Source organism: Lissotriton helveticus, chromosome 12, assembly GCF_964261635.1.
Source record: "Lissotriton helveticus chromosome 12, aLisHel1.1, whole genome shotgun sequence".
NCBI lineage: Eukaryota > Metazoa > Chordata > Amphibia > Caudata > Salamandridae > Lissotriton > Lissotriton helveticus.
This window is the reverse complement of record NC_136073.1, coordinates 898280069-898295840: the sequence shown is the minus strand read 5'-3', so window position 1 is coordinate 898295840 and position 15772 is coordinate 898280069. Positions and strand designations below refer to the sequence as shown.

Below are 15772 nucleotides of genomic sequence, written 5' to 3'. Positions count from 1 at the left end.
TCATTGGTGGGTGTGTAAAAAGGCATGCCGCATCCATTCATACCCTAATACCCTGATGTAAATTCAGAAGGGCCTCGTGGATGAGTTCACAGAGGGAAGCCTTATTGTTCAACTCCATTAAAAAGGTAACTTGATCAGCAAATGTTCTTCAGTGAGTCAAGGTATAATTCAGCCTTTGTCCCCATGGGTGGGCTATGCACTAAAATGCCCCTCACTTGTTTCATCAAAGGTTTCCCCCCCACTGGTGTACTAATAGACATGCACAAGCTCCATGGATCCTGCTGGCCGTACGTAGAGCCTGTGTTTATGAAGCAGCACTGGTAACCTTTGTGCAGTGGTCATTGGTGTGCTGTGTGCCTCTTAGGCTGCCAGGAAATGAAGTACCTGGCAGGCGCGTAGTCTTTATTTGGGGTAGTGTATCCCCGCTGGACATACTTGAGTTTAATGTGGCATCATAAACCTGGAGAGTCTGAAAATGATAGACAAATCTTGAGTATATTGGTATCAAACAGTGCCCCTAGTCAGAGCCATACACACTGAAACTCGAAAAAGTGGGAAATAAAGTCCTCTCAGAGCTAAGTAAAAAACGTCCAAGTCATGCCACGTTACCAGATGGTGAACCTTCTTTTAACTTACCTGTTTCACTCTTCTAGTCCTTGGCCTTGCAGATCTTCAATCTTTTTCTATCACACTAAATCTAGGGTAATGTTTTGACACTCTCCCGCTATCGGGTGTGGGCATTCCACCTCAGGTTGTCTACTAGCACGCAGCATGGTTTCTGTCAGGAGTGGGTCATAAGGTTCATGGTTCTTACTATGGGCATTGTTGAATACCAATATACTCAGGTTTGATTGTATAATTTTTAGACTCTCCAGGTTCATGATGCCCTCCTCGCTACCAGTATAGCGCCCCGATGAAGGTGTGACCCGTGCATCTGGGTCTCCACACCGAAACGGGTGACATGAGCTTTCTTCAGACAACTGGTGCTACTCCTCTATCAAATGTGGATACCTTTTGGAACATAAAATTCTCGAAACAAAGTGCGTATATAATAATTTTATGAAATTATATGAAATTAGGATATCACATATACTCAAATTGTCATTGATCTGTACCAGCATAAAGTTATTTTTCAATGTTTTCTTCCTGATTGTTTGTGTTATTGTCTAGTGGTTTATATTGAGTTGACCAATCCTGTTATATGTTTTGTCCATGTGTTTGTATGAATGAGTTATTAGTGTGGTCACTATATGACTATTCGTATTTGTGGGGTTTTCATAAATATTACTTTAATTTATGTGTTGGTCTGGGAGTTGTTTCAGTAGCAATATATGGTTGTGTACATCTTTTTATTGAATATTTATTTTATAGGTACAAATCTTGTTAAGAAAGTTGCATTATAAATGTGCATTATAAATTATTATTGTATATTCTCAATAAAATAAAAAAATGGTTTAGTACTTAGATGGCTGATTTTGCCCTCTTTTCCACACACTGCTGGCTTGAAAGTGAGGAGGTTATTTCTTTCCCCTTTTGTAAATTAAGACGCGTTCGAGTTAGATCATAAATAGGTTGCAGGCAGTGGGTTTGGTTGTTTGATTATTCACAATTTTCTGTCCCAGTCCAACCCTGTTTGCTAAGCACTTCTCCGGGTATTCAATGCAACAGGGACAATACAGCGTTAAAACACGTAATGAAAACAGGTAGTCATCCGATGAAGTAGGGTGACATTAACAAACCGAGCTTGAGGCCATATTCGCTCTATTAATTTATTGGTCAAATGCACTTGCAGAGGTGAGTGGTTCAGCCTGAGCAGCTGTTGGGAGTAGCAGGCCTTATCGCCAGCATCTCCAAGTGCCAAGACGGTGGTCATACTGTTACCCTTTTGGTAAAGACGCACTGGTGTCAAGTTAAAGAATGGCTCCTTTACATATGAACAGAAATAGCACCAACTTTTTTTGCTCTGCAAAATCTAGTTCGAAAGTGTCTAAATGCTTAAAATCAAGTCCAAATGGACAGGCCAAGACAAAGTCATCGCAATTTATTTTATTTATTTATGCAATTTATATAGCGCACAAATACCCGAAGGTGTCTCTGCGCAATAACCTTTCAGGGGCAGCAAGGCCTCCAGTAAAAGCACGGGCAGCTCCCATTTGCACGAACATTGTTCTTCACTGGTCCACATTGCACACAACCTACACGCCACTCTGATAATGACCACATCTTATGTATGGAGATATGGCTGGCATGGGTCCCAGTGTGAGCTGGTGCCAACAAACTCCGCCATTTCGGGATCATTCACAGCGCTCGACACTGCATAGTTTTCACGAGGTGCAAAAGCACGGCCAAGCATCTGTCCACATGTGGAATCTGTGAAATGTCCATGCTTTGGGTACAGAGATGGACCTCTGCACTTTCCAGCCTTTTTTCTCCCTCATTAGGAATAATTCATTCTAACTCATGGAGTTGATCTCTATAATTGTCTAAATCGTCAGGTAAGTGCCAAAAGAGCAAGAAGTTGAAGCGTTCTTCTACTTCTCTGCACCGGTCCAAGTCATTGGATGAGGTGGCGGAATGACCAGACCGCTCAATGACTCGATCATCCTCATAGCCTGTGCCTGGGTCTGCTCTGTGCCTCCCAGAGTTTCCTGGAGCGACCCCCACCCAATGAAAAGAGTTTTATGAGGCCATGCACCTCATATTTGGCTAGCCTGACCCCTCTGGAATGCCTTCAGGCCCCACGGATTCTGAAGGGGTTCGTCTTGGATTCCCTCCAGTGGGTCCGCCCTCGATGCCAGTTTGGCCTCTTGGATCCGCTGCTAGATCTGGAGTGGCTCCACCCGCAAGACTTTGACCTTTCTCAGAGCCCGCTCCAGTCCTGTCGTTCCCAGTGCTGCCAACACACCATAGTCATACCAGACTCACATACAGAACCAAATGGGCCGGTACCACGCTCTCCGAGTCAGAGCCAGTGCCCTTTTCCTTCAATAAACCTGTAGAGTGAGACAATTGGGAGTGGTCTGCATATCCTTATGGATACGATCACCCTCTTGAGGGACCAGAAGACAACTGGTATGAGGAATTGGCAGATGCCAGTGGTTTGCATACTTCCTCAGACAATGGCTTGCTCTCTCCTCCCACCGTGGCTAGATCCAAGGAGGAGGGAGCCTTTTTTTGGTATGGTGATGAGTAGGGCGGCTGAGGTTCTGGGCCTGCACCTGTCCTCGGTGGCAGTCGAGACAAACGTCTTGACAGAGGTGCTTCAGCCGGGAGTGCCCCCTCCGAACCCTTACTACCATGCAGTAAAGCCCTTACTGATGTCCTCCTTGGGGCCTGGTGCAAGCCCTGCACAGGGGTACCTGTGCACAGGCCAATTGCCCATCGTCATCGTCCTATTCCTGGGGACCCCATTTTTCTCACTCAGCACCTCACCCTGGAGAGCTTGGTGGTACAAGCCTCCCCCTCCCATGTTAACCATGGTGTCTTCCCTATTACTACACCGGGTAGGGAATCCAAAAGGCTGCTTACCTATGGCAAGAGGATGTTCCAGCATAAGATTGCGGTCAGTGAACATGGTGTGTCTTTTGAACCGATATACATACACTGTGGTGGACTCGGTTGCGCAAGTGCTGCCTGTGGTCTCGGAGGAGGCCCGAGCTATACTCACTCAAGCAATTGCTGACGGTAGCGATGCAGCAAAGTTCACCATCAGATGTGAGCTGGACAGGACCGATTTGCTAGGCAGAGTAATTGCCGTGTCAGTGGCATTTAGATGCCACGCCTGGTTGAGAATCACTGGCCTTTAAGCGAATGTCCAAGCTTCCCTTATGGACATGCCTTTTGATGGCTCCCGCCTTATTTGGCAAAAAGGCAAACTCAGCACTGGAGTGCTTTTTAAGACAGCAGACCTATGGGCAGGTCTTCAGGTCTATGCATGGCCCTCCACCAACCCCAGTCTGCCTTTCGTTCTTTCCGTGGCTACAGAAGGGGCTACCAACCATGTTTTTTCCAACCCAGCCACCATGGCCAACAGGCATCCCAGCCTTTTCATGGCCGCTGTTCCCACATACCATGTGGGGCAACCAGGCAGAGGTGGTTTAACATCTAGTGGGCTCTCTGAACACCAGAGAAGACGAACTTGACCATTGATGCCTAGCGGATCACAGATGACGTCTCCATTCAGATTTGGTGCAAAGTCTCTTTCAAGAGTGGAGAGAACCTTGGTTAGATATGTTCGCCACCATCGAGACTGCACAACGTAAGCAATTTTGTGCTCTGGAATTTCCAAGACCACTCTTGCTCTGCGATATTTTTTGTCTCGATCTCTGACCTCCTGTACACCTTTCTGCCAATTTTACTTCTGTCCAGAGTTCTCAAGAAGATCAGGAATGAACAGTCCCAAGATATTCTTGTGGCTCCAGTTTGGGCGCAGAGAGTTTGGTATCCCGAACTCCTGAGCATGCACATCGGTCCCCTTATCAGGCTGTCCCTAAGGGAGGATCTTCTGTTACTGCAGCAGGCTAGGGTATTGCACCCCTACGTGTGTACCCTCCGCGTTTAGGCGTGGAGATTAAACGGCAACAGTTGACAGCTTTCAACTTTCCTACTGAACTCTGCAACGTTATTCTGGCAGGCGGGCATCCCCCCACCAAGTAGATGTATGCCTGCCGTTGGGACAAATTTGTAGCATCCCTATCCCAGGTTTAACTGTTTGCACTTTCTCTCCCCCAGCAGGGCTCTGCTCTGGGCTCTGTTAAAGGTTATTTATCAGCCATTTCAGCTTTCTTACGGTTGCCCGACCAACCTTCTTTGTTTAAGTCCCCTGTTATGACATGTTTTCTCAAGGGACTTCAACACCTGTTCCCTCCAAGGCCATTCATCATGCCACAATTGGATATCAATCTGATCTTAACTTTTCTCATGTGCGCACCCTTCGAGCCACTGCACAACTGTCCAATCCAGCTACTGTTGTTAAAAACTGCTTTTCTGGTGGCCATAACATCGGCCAGGAGGCTCAGTGAACTGCAAGCACTCTTGAAGTGCCCCTTTCTACACAACTTTCTACCTAGACAAACTGGTTCTGAGGACACGTGTCTCCTTCCGCTCAAAGGTTGTGACACCTTTTCAAGCAGGCCAAAATATCACCTGGCCCACCTTCTTTGCTCTGCCTCACCCTGACTAAGAAGAGGAAAATCTCCACCGACTGGACCCAAAAAGAGCGTTATCGTTCTACCTTGATGATGCTAAAGACTCCCGGGTGGACGATCAACTGTTGGTTGGGTATGATAGCGCGAAGAAGGGTAGGGCTGTGCAGAAGCAAACCATCTCATGATTAATAGTTCTGCTTAAAAATCTGCTGTGCGCTGGCTGGCTAAAAAGAAATCCCCTTAGGGCCTTTGTGCTCCTTCTACCAGAGCCAACACTGTGATCACTGTGTTAGTTTACAGAGTCCATGTCCTGGACGTCTGTCAAGTAGAAACATGGGTGTCATTGCACATCTCTGTGACTCATTACTATCTGGACAGACAGGTCTGTCATGTTCGGTATTTTGGCTGTTCCGTCCTGCAGGACTTTTTAGTCTAATCTGCTATAAGGCCCACCTTTGGGCGTTATTGTTTTGAAATCTATTCAAAGGTAAGGAATCTGTACCTAGAAGTCTCTATCTGATGTATAAGTTACTTACCTTTGATAGCCCCTTATCTAGTAGAGACTCTACCGAGCTGCAGATTACTTACCGCCCTCCCATTCTTCCTAGTCTCTGAACTGATTTCATTATAGAGTCACCCTTCTGAGGCTCCTAGCAATACACACCAGTGAATCCATATGCTTCGTAGTTCTGCGCTTCTGGCATGGAAAGTTGTGAAAAGAAACTGTCGGCTCTTTGGAGTGGCATGTATTTAGGCACAGGGCACGTCACATCTGGAGCAGTTGACATGGAACAGAAGGATGCCACCTACCGGCGCTCAGGGGGTACTGCTCAAAACATTCCTGATCCAGTCTGGTACCTGGGGATCATTCTATGGTAAGGAATCTGCGGCTAGATAAAGTCTCTACCAGATAAGGCGTTACTGAATGTAAGGACCTTGTTCTTCCACTGGCTATGAGCCAACCTGTTGAATGCATGCGGGCTGACTTGAACAAGGCCAATGCAGCTACAGTGGTATTTGCAAGGGGGTTGTAGTTTCTGTACATCTGCCAGGCAGTTATGTAGATGTTTGTGCACATGTTTATGAAACACCACTGCCTTGAGTTTCAGTTTAGCACACTGTCAGCTGAAATTACCTGCTCCCCGTGTGGGAGCGCACAAGAGAGAGATTAAAAAAAATTCTGGTCCTAAGAGTGGCACCTACGTGTGGTCCCACTCCATCACTTCTGAGTCAAAATTGGGTGACAGTGGAGCCAAATAACACCTCTGTGCGCGCAGGTTATGTTATGTTATGTTATACTTGGTTTTGTATAGCGCACGGCTACTCAATGAGTGTCCCGGCGCTTTAGTTTGCACACCTATCTTATAACATAACAACATAAAAAACAAAGAAAAGAATCCAGACAAAGGGTGCATTGCTGAGAATATTCTCTGGACCCATTTTGGGGCTTAAGCATTCTAAAATGAGGAATGTACATTCAGATAGAGTCCACCAGGAAGAGCTATACCAAAAGGAGAGTAGCTTGTTTATTTGGTAGTGTCGCAGGCATGTCGCCACTAAAGACTACAGGTTTTAAACTGTGTACATCTTACAAACAAAAGTCAGTCCTTGAAACGAACAGTGTCTGTCTGAATCCTAAACACGATAACCCTGCTTAAATGCTCTCTTACGCATTCAAAGGCGATCAAGAAGTGGGAAACTAATATGCACATGGCGGTACACAAGAAGAGAGGCCACTTCTACTCCAGGTCACCCCTTTCAGGTAGTCTGCTTCTACGCAATCTGACTCAGGCTTCATCTTTGGCTCCATAGCAAGTTGTGGTTTTTAAAGAGGCCATGCTGAAAATGTTGATTATGACTATGCTTCACTCTGGAGCGTATTCTAGCCCAAGGAGTTTTCGAGGCCTCCATTCGCACTTCCAATGTGGATCTGTTCTCCGCACCAACTGACCCCACCTGGAGTCCTCCTCAACCACCTTTGGTGTTGCACTGTGCATCTACTCCTTTGCCAGGGGTCTCTCTGCTTGTCTTCCCACTAGTGCCAATGACTTTGGTAGCATATGTTCCGAATTCACTGGTGCTGGCCATGAAGTTGTATGCAAGGGAAGGGTTCGGCTTATTCACAGTAAGGCCAAGCCTATAACATAACAAAAACAACTACATTTGCCAGTACTGAGACATTTTGGTTTTTTATGATTGTCGCAAGAAGAACAGAAATGAAACACGTTCTTCGAAGTAATTATTTTTTGATTTAATCTATTTATTTTCTTGATGCAAAGTCTCTCAAAATTATTTAGACGGCGACTTTTACGTTTTTTTTAGAACATGGAAAATTTAAATGCACAGGAGAAAGAAAGGAAAAAAAGTCCTATTGGTATTATTTACATTCATTTGGGGTGCAAGAATAGGTGTGGATTCATATCATTTCAGTCATACTCAAGCATACTTAGTGAAGAAAATGTGGTAGAGACAGGGAAGGTGGAAAGGAAAAAACATAAATCTAAATTGGTGATACAGAGAGAAACTGTAATTTTTACAAACGGTTGATAGCCTTTAAATATATTTACAACTGAATCATTGGCTACTTTAAACAACCGGCCATCTGAAATATACAATATTTTATACGATCTGTTTTCATTTTTTGTCCATGAAGTTGGACCCTTGTTCCTCAACAATTTGCTCTATGTTGTTCTATTCTATTAGAAAAGCCTATCCCTATTTTCAATGGTTAATTTGTAGATTGTAAAGTGCCAGTGCCCAAAGAAGTTGTCAGAAGCCCGTCCCGCGCTATTAAATGTCAGCACTCCAAATATGAAGGCTAAATAGTCCTGAAACACTTCAGGCCTCTTTTATCCACTACCAGATACTCCCTGCGCCTTTGTCACTCTTAGAGGTTCTTGCTTTGTCCTTTGGAGACTGTTTTTCCTTTGTTGTCTTCCTCTTTCTTTCCCATTTGTGTGCTTTTTCCTCTCGTGCGAAATGTCTTCTGAGGAAAAATAATTGCTGGTCCCCGAAAATGAGTGCAGGTGGCCCTCACCGGCCGCCACTGGCTCAAATTAAGCACTACCTGTTTTGAAGATAATCCTCTGGTGGGCTGCTTCAGCACAGCCACAAGTTTTACCAGGAACAAAGCTATTTTGCCTTTTGATTCTGGCGCTGTGCTGATGCCTCAGGATATTCCACACGATGAGGATGTGGTGGATATATTATTCCTCCCTCATTACACAGATGCAGGCCTTTACTGGCTTTGAGTCTTCATCAGGTCCTGCCTTTGGGAAGAATACATCTTTTACTGCAGACATATGCAAAGTTGCAGAGGTGTTGGAAATTCTTCTTCCATCAGATGAGATTGAAGCCAGTTTGTTTACTGCATCCTCCAACCTGGCACATCGACTTCTGTGCCTTTTACTTTTCACTATGCACCAGTGAACCCTATTCTGGTGGCTTTGTTTATGCCCTTCACTCCGGCTGTTAGGCGTCCCATATCAAGGCTTTATAGGCCGCCCCTGGGTACTCTAAATGTCCAATGCATCACCCATTATCCCAAGAGTTTGGTGATGCCAGCTTGCACTTGTAAGATTAATCTGAACTCCCTTCAACTCGTCCGGATGGGAGGTTTAGCACTGCACTGTTTGGTGTCTTGGTGGTTGCAGCTTATCTTCGCAGGTTGGAGGGATGCACATTTCTTTATTTAGATGACGGACTGTTGAAGGTGTCCTCGCCTCAGCTAATTGTGGACCACCTGCAGAGCATTACGTCTCTGCTATTCAAACTGGGATTTTAATTTGCGTCAAAGCCTTACCTCCAGACTAGACCAAGTGAAGGTACAGGGTCTTTCGTCCCCGTTGCAGCACTGCTGCACATACATCTTTTGTGTGTTTCATACAGTTGGCCCTAAAGGCCTTTCTGTAGTCAATCAAGTGCAAGTTGATTCAGGTGCTTGCTGTCAACACGACCGCCATATGCTACTGAAACAAGCAAGTCGGTGTGGGCACTAAACGCAGGTGCCATGGTGCTCGTTACTGCTCAACCAGATATCACTACCATTCTAATGGATTCCCTCTACTTCAAGGCGTATGAGCTCAACAGATGTCTTCTTGCAGACCACGAATGGCATCGACGCACTAAGGTCGTTCAAGGGATCTTCGCCCAGTGTAACATACCCTAGGTGGACCATTGCACCACATCAAGAAACATTCAGTCTCCCTCCCTTTGTGATCTTTAATTTACTCAAGAATGTTTAATTGACATATTCCTCCTTTGGTGAAACTTTATCCTTTGGCATACATTCTCATAACCGCCTCTAATCCTGTGTGCTTTGAGTAAGGTCAGGCTTGACTGAGCGCTGGCCATTCTAATGGGCCCGTATTCGGCTTTAGAGAGTTTGGTAGTCCGAATTCCTGAAAGTGTGCATCATTCCTTATCTGCGACCCTACCCCTGCCCACCCCCACCTTTGGGAGCATTGACTATTCCAGCACGGTGTGGGATGTTTCATCATAACCTCTACAATCTGCACTTTTATTAGTGAAGATTGAGTGGGTCAGCTTGATATTCTAGCAGATATGCACTTTTATTTGTGAAGATTGAGTGGGTCAACTTGATATTCTAGCAGATATGGCAAATGTCATTGAGTTCATATACTTTTTTGATGTTCGTCTCGCTTGCTCTATTTGTATATATTCCTTCACAGGTAAAGTTGTCTGATGTGCAGTTATTTGGCTTATATTTGGCTCTTCAAGGGTTTGCTCTGGGCATAGCTAAACCCTGTTGAACTTTCTCTATTTCACTAGCAAGCTTTAGGCTTTGTTGGGCCACTCTCCCTACATGGCATTCTTCCCAGACAAGCTAGTTCTTAGGACATGTGCCCTTTCTTGTGAAAGTAGTCACCATGTCATGTGGGACCATCCAGTGTGCTTTCAGACTCTTTCGTCCTACATATCTATCCAACGAGTAGGAAAGTTTACATCTGTTAGACGGGTGTTGTGTCTATATCAATACTGATATTGATATCTAGATTTACAGGACTGATGAGCACAGCATTGACGATGAGCTGTTTATTTTATTTGCAGGTGCGAAGAAAGGTAACTTTGTCCCTCTGGTTTGTCCTCTGCATTAGACTTGGGTATTTCCTTGCCAAGAAGGATCCTCTGGAATCCACTAGGATTTATCAATGCAAATGATTCGATTACATTTTAGTGAGGTCTGGTCAGGATCCGTCGATACTCTCACCATGTTTTACTGCATTCATTCTTAGGTCTGCCAGGAGGTCATTTTGCCTGTTAAGCTGTCAGCACTTACTGGTGTAGTCAAGTCCTCAAACCCAGCCCCTTTTAGTCTTGACTGCTTTGGTACTGATTCCAAAGTTGAGGATGAACCTATAGGTAAAAATATCTATCAGAAGGAGGAAGACTGATGGCAGCACACAACAGTGGCACTTGTAAATTGTCCCCTGTTGGGGATAACAGTGGCATTGCGTCGCAGTGGATGCCAGTGGTGCCAACGTTGGGTGTGGACAAGCTATGGAGGCTTTTCAAGATCCAGGCTGGTGCTTGGGAGGATTCAAAAAGGTGAGGCGTCCGCCGCAAATAGTATTACGGAAGGTAAGTAACTTGTTATTTTGTGCTGATCGTTTAACAAAGCGGATGAGCAGAGACGAGGCCATTGTGCAGCAAGACCACTCTCTGTTTACTTAGAATTAATTTTGATACATGTTTGAATACAATGATGCGTGCAGGCATTCTTTTTGTAGTGTGTAGTTGTGTTTAAGTGCCATTAGATTGCTTATCAGGGCATCAAATTGGTAATAAGGTTTCACTGTGTACCACATCATTGGTTGTGTTTGTGTTCTATGTTATACTTCGTGTCATGCTATCCAACAAGACACCTTGTTCATTCTTGCTGTTCTGTTGTCTTAGGTGGAAACTCTCGCACTGCCATGATTGCTGCCCTAAGCCCGGCTGACATAAACTATGAAGAAACCTTGAGCACCCTTAGGTAACAAATGTAATTTATGTACAAATGGTTGTTGCAGTTGTGCATTTCTCTAAAGCAAGATTTCATTAGCCCATGGCTGTGGGTGTGCAGCCAGTGCCCTTGTGAGTGTGGTAATACCAATTCATAGAGCCGTTTTGTGTTCTGGAGTGACATGAATTGCTTCTATCCTCCTTTTTTAAAATTATTTTTACAAACCGAAAACCCTTCCTCGCTACTCTTTGTGCTTGCTGAACAGAGTACACCTGGTTTCCCGGTAGCACCTTGTTTTCATTGTAAGTCTGTACGCAACAGTGCCCAGAGCATACAAAGCCATCACAGCCTCCCCATCTGGGATGATAGTGCTCCAGTGCCATGAGTTATTACATGTTCTACCACTGCAGGTGAATTATCTGTCGGCCTTTCCACGGCTACAGGTCAAGGAATGTGGAAATGTAAATGCTTTGAGGGACAAATGTGAAGTAGCTGCAGCAGCAGAGTGGAGAATTGCTAATTCCACACCATAAGGTTTAATTATTAATGTGTAGCTGGTCATGTCATTGATTCTTGGGACATGCATTATGAAGGGGAGCATATGGAAACAAAAGGAGCAAGGCATAATTGCACTGTACTCTGGAGGATGCATAGTTACTTTGGGTGCATAGGGCATGGAATTATGCTAATGGTTACAGTGACCAGTTTCTAAAAGCATTTATGTAGCCAAAAAACAACACAACATGCGAAGTACATATAGAAACGCAATTAAAATACAACATATTTTGCACCACAGAATATGGTAGAGATAATTGAGTATTAACAAGTGGATCGTGAGGTTCTATTGAACTGCATACATGTTTGGGAGCTGCTGTTGAGAAACATCTGTAGCCCTTATGCCTACTGCTGCTTGTGGGGCTGAGTGCAAGACATTTTTCGCTGAGTGGAAATTAATTCTGTGTAGAAGAGTATGTTACAAATTTTGTGCTGCAAGTATTTGGGTGCTTTGCCATCTAAGCATTTTATGTGCGAGTCAAAGAGTGCTGAATGCAAACTGTCTTGGAGCATGAGCCAGATTGGACTTTCATGGATGGCGGCTACAGATTCATGTTGTTTCAGTTCAGCAGTCAGTTCCCTGGCTGATTTTGTACATCTGTAGTTGTTGGATTTGAGAGGCTGACAGCCTTTACAAGCTCATTCCACAGTCTATTTTGAGTTGATAAAAGCCCGCTCCACCATGTCCCATTGGGGGATGGGTAGCGGGGGAGGTGGGGTGCCTAAGTATTTTGTTTGGTGGAAAAAGGCTTTTTCTGTTGCTCCCACTTGCAGTGTTTATTTTAAGGTTTGCGTCCCACACCAGATCTTACAATTAATCAGGGGGTGTGGCTATGAACAGTTGTAAGATGTTGAACTAAGGAACATGCTTCTCCTTCGGGGGATATCCCCTGGTAATCATAAACAGAGAATTATCTCCTCCCCACAGGCGCCTGGTGTACTTCTAAAAAGATAACCATGTTCTCACGTTTGAATTGAAAAGCTAACTTTACTCATGGAAAACATACTTTTTAGCAGCTTCGTTACAGAATCTATTTGCCAAATTCTATTTTTTTTCTTTAAAAAAATTTGCCAAATTAACCAAGTGACCATAAACGTCTCTTTCACAAACCTTTATCTAAAGGAAAATGGAGGGAGAGAGTTGGGCAATGTAGCCCAATAGGCAGAAGCCACACAAAGCTGAAACACAGACCCTGCAGCTTTAAGGATTCCCAATCCTCCAGTATCCAGTCATGCCCTGTTAGTCAAGTCAAGTCAAGTCAAGAGATTTATATAGCGCGCTACATACCCATAGGGTCTCAAGGCGCTTGAGGAAGGATGGGGACTTACTTTTCGAATATCCAAGTTTTAAGTTGCTTTCTGAATGCTAGGTGGTTCTGAGTAAGGCGGAGGTGAGTGGGAAGAGAGTTCCAAGTTTTAGCTGCCAGGTAGGAGAAGGATCTACCTCCCATGGTGGTTTTGTTGATGCGAGGTACAGTGGCAAGGGCTTGGTTGGAGGATCGTAGCTGACGGGAGGGGGTGTAGAAGGACAGTCGTGAGTTGAGGCATACGGGTCCAAGTTCGTAAAGTGCTTTGTGTGCGTGGGTTAGGAGGCGGAAAGTAATCCTCTTATTTACGGGGAGCCAGTGGAGGTTTTTCAGGTGACCAGAGATGTGTTCTTTACGCGGGATGTCTAGTATGAGCCTGGCTGAAGCGTTCTGGATGCGTTGGAGTTTTTTCTGGAGTTTTGCGGTGGTACCGGCGTATAGGGTGTTTCCGTAGTCTAGGCGGCTCGTGACCAGTGCGTGGGTGACCGTTTTTCTAGTTTCGGTGGGGATCCAGCGAAATGTTTTTTTGAGCATGCGAAGAATGTTGAAGCAAGATGATGAAACGGCGTTGACTTGTCTGGTCATCGAGAGTGAGGAGTCCAGGATGACGCCCAGGTTCCGAGCGTGGTCAGTTGGGATGGGTGCTTTTCCTAGGGCAGCTGGCCACCAAGAGTCATCCCAGGCGGAGGGGGAGGTGCCTAAAATGAGGACTTCTGTTTTGTCTGAGTTCAGTTTCAGACAGCTGTGCTTCATCCACTCGGCTACTTCTTTCATTCCTTCATGTAGGTTGGTTTTGGCGGTGTTAGGGTCTTTGGTGAGTGAGAGGATCAGTTGAGTGTCGTCAGCGTAGGAGATGATGTTGAGATTGTGTTGGCGGGCGATGGCCGCGAGGGGGCTCATGTATACGTTGAAGAGGGTGGGACTGAGTGACGATCCTTGTGGCACGCCGCAGATGACTTCAGAGGCCACTGACTTGAATGGTGGGAGGCGGACTCTCTGGGTTCTTCCGGTGAGGAACGAGGTGATCCATTCCAGTGCTTTTCCTTGGATTCCGACATTTTTGAGGCGCTGTAGAAGGGTGCTATGACACTGTGTCGAAGGCAGCGGAGAGGTCGAGGAGGATGAGGGCGACTGTGTCTCCGTTGTCCAGTAGAGTTCTAATGTCGTCTGTTGCTGCGATAAGTGCGGTCTCAGTGCTGTGTTTGGCCCGGAAGCCGGACTGTGAGGAGTCGAGGGATTTGTTGGTTTCGAGGAAGGCGGTGAGCTGGTTGTTGACAGCTTTCTCGATGACTTTGGCCGGGAATGGGAGAAGCGAGATGGGGCGGTAGTTTTTGAGTTCGGTGGGGTCAGCTGTGGGTTTTTTCAGAAGGGCGCTGACTTCTGCGTGTTTCCAGCTTTCCGGGAAGGTGGCGGAGTTGAGGGAGCAGTTGATGACATCTCGGAGGTGTGGTGCTATGATGGAGTCTGCTTTGTTGAAGATGTGGTGAGGGCATGGGTCAGTTGGGGATCCTGAGTGGATGGAGTTCATCAGGCGGATGGTGTCCTCAGTGGATATTGGGTTCCAGTCGTTAAGGACGTTCAAGGGGGGTGAAGGTCCTGCAGGAGGTTGGGTGGGTTGGTCTCCGGGTCGGTTGTCGAAGCTGTTGTGGATGTCTGCGATTTTGTTGTGGAAGAAGGAAGCTAGGGAGTCGCGGAGGGCTTGGGAGGGGGTGATGTCGTTGGAGTTGGCTGATGGGTTGGTAAATTCTTTGACGATGTTGAATAATTCCTTGCTGTGGTGGGCGTTGTTGTCTAGTCGGTCTTTGAATGCGGCTTTCTTGGCAGACCGGATAAGTTGGTGGTGTGTGCGGGTGGCGTTTTTGAAGGCGTCTCTGGTGTTGGTGTTTGGGTCTTTTTTCCAGGCCTTCTCGAGGGAGCGACAGAGTTTCTTCGATTTCTTAAGATCATCGTTGAACCAGGAGGCGTTTTGGCTGCCTAGTTTTATTTGACGTTTTTTCAACGGTGCTAGGATGTCGGCGCTGTTGGATAGCCATTGGGTGAGGTTAATGGCTGCTTGGTCGGGGTTTGAGGAGTGGGCGGGGGGTTTAGAAGAAGCGATGAGGAGATCTGGTCGATGGTGATTTTGTTCCAATTTCTTCGCAGGGTGGGTTGAGGATGGTTGTGGATTGTGGTCTTATTGTAGATAAAGTGAACGCAGCTGTGGTCCGTCCAATGAAGAGCTGTGGTGTGACTGAATGAGACATGTTTGCTGGAGGTGAAGATAGGGTCTAGTGTGTGACCTGCAATGTGGGTGGGGGTAGTGACAAGTTGTTTGAGTCCGAGGTTGGCGAGATTGTCCAGAAGGGTGGTGGCGCTGCTGTCATTGCTCTTTTCCATGTGAAAATTGAGGTCTCCCAATAGGATGTAGTCCTCGGAGGGGAGGGCGTGTGGGGTGATAAAGTCAATGATGTCGTCACTGAATTGTGCACGGGGTCCTGGGGGCCGGTAGAGGAGTGTGTCTCTGAGTGTGGTCTTGGGGTCGGTGTGGATCTGGAAGTGGAGGTGTTCGGCGCTGGCAAGGTAGACGTCTGAGCTGGTTGAGATGCGGATGGAGTTCTTATGGACGATAGCGATGCCTCCTCCTGTTTGCTTGATGCGGTCCTTACGGATGATCTTGTATCCTTCCGGGATGGCAATGGTGATGTCTGGGGCTGAAGAGGCATTCATCCATGTTTCTGTTAGGAAGGCGACGTCCGGTGAGATGGTGTCTAGTAGATTCCAGAGGTCGATGGCGTGTCTGTGGACCGAGCGGGTGTTTA

The 15772-nt window shown here is 46.1% G+C and overlaps 1 protein-coding gene across 1 annotated transcript in view; it reads left to right on the top strand.

The window, feature by feature from the left end:
• KIF1C (kinesin family member 1C) overlaps positions 1 to 15772 on the top strand; it is a 710488-nt gene that overhangs the window by 496958 nt on the left and 197758 nt on the right. Inside the window, exon 11 of the mRNA XM_078671146.1 lies at positions 11064 to 11142. Within this exon, the coding sequence (XP_078527272.1) occupies positions 11064 to 11142 (79 nt within the window). The remainder of the gene's footprint in view (positions 1 to 11063; positions 11143 to 15772) is intronic.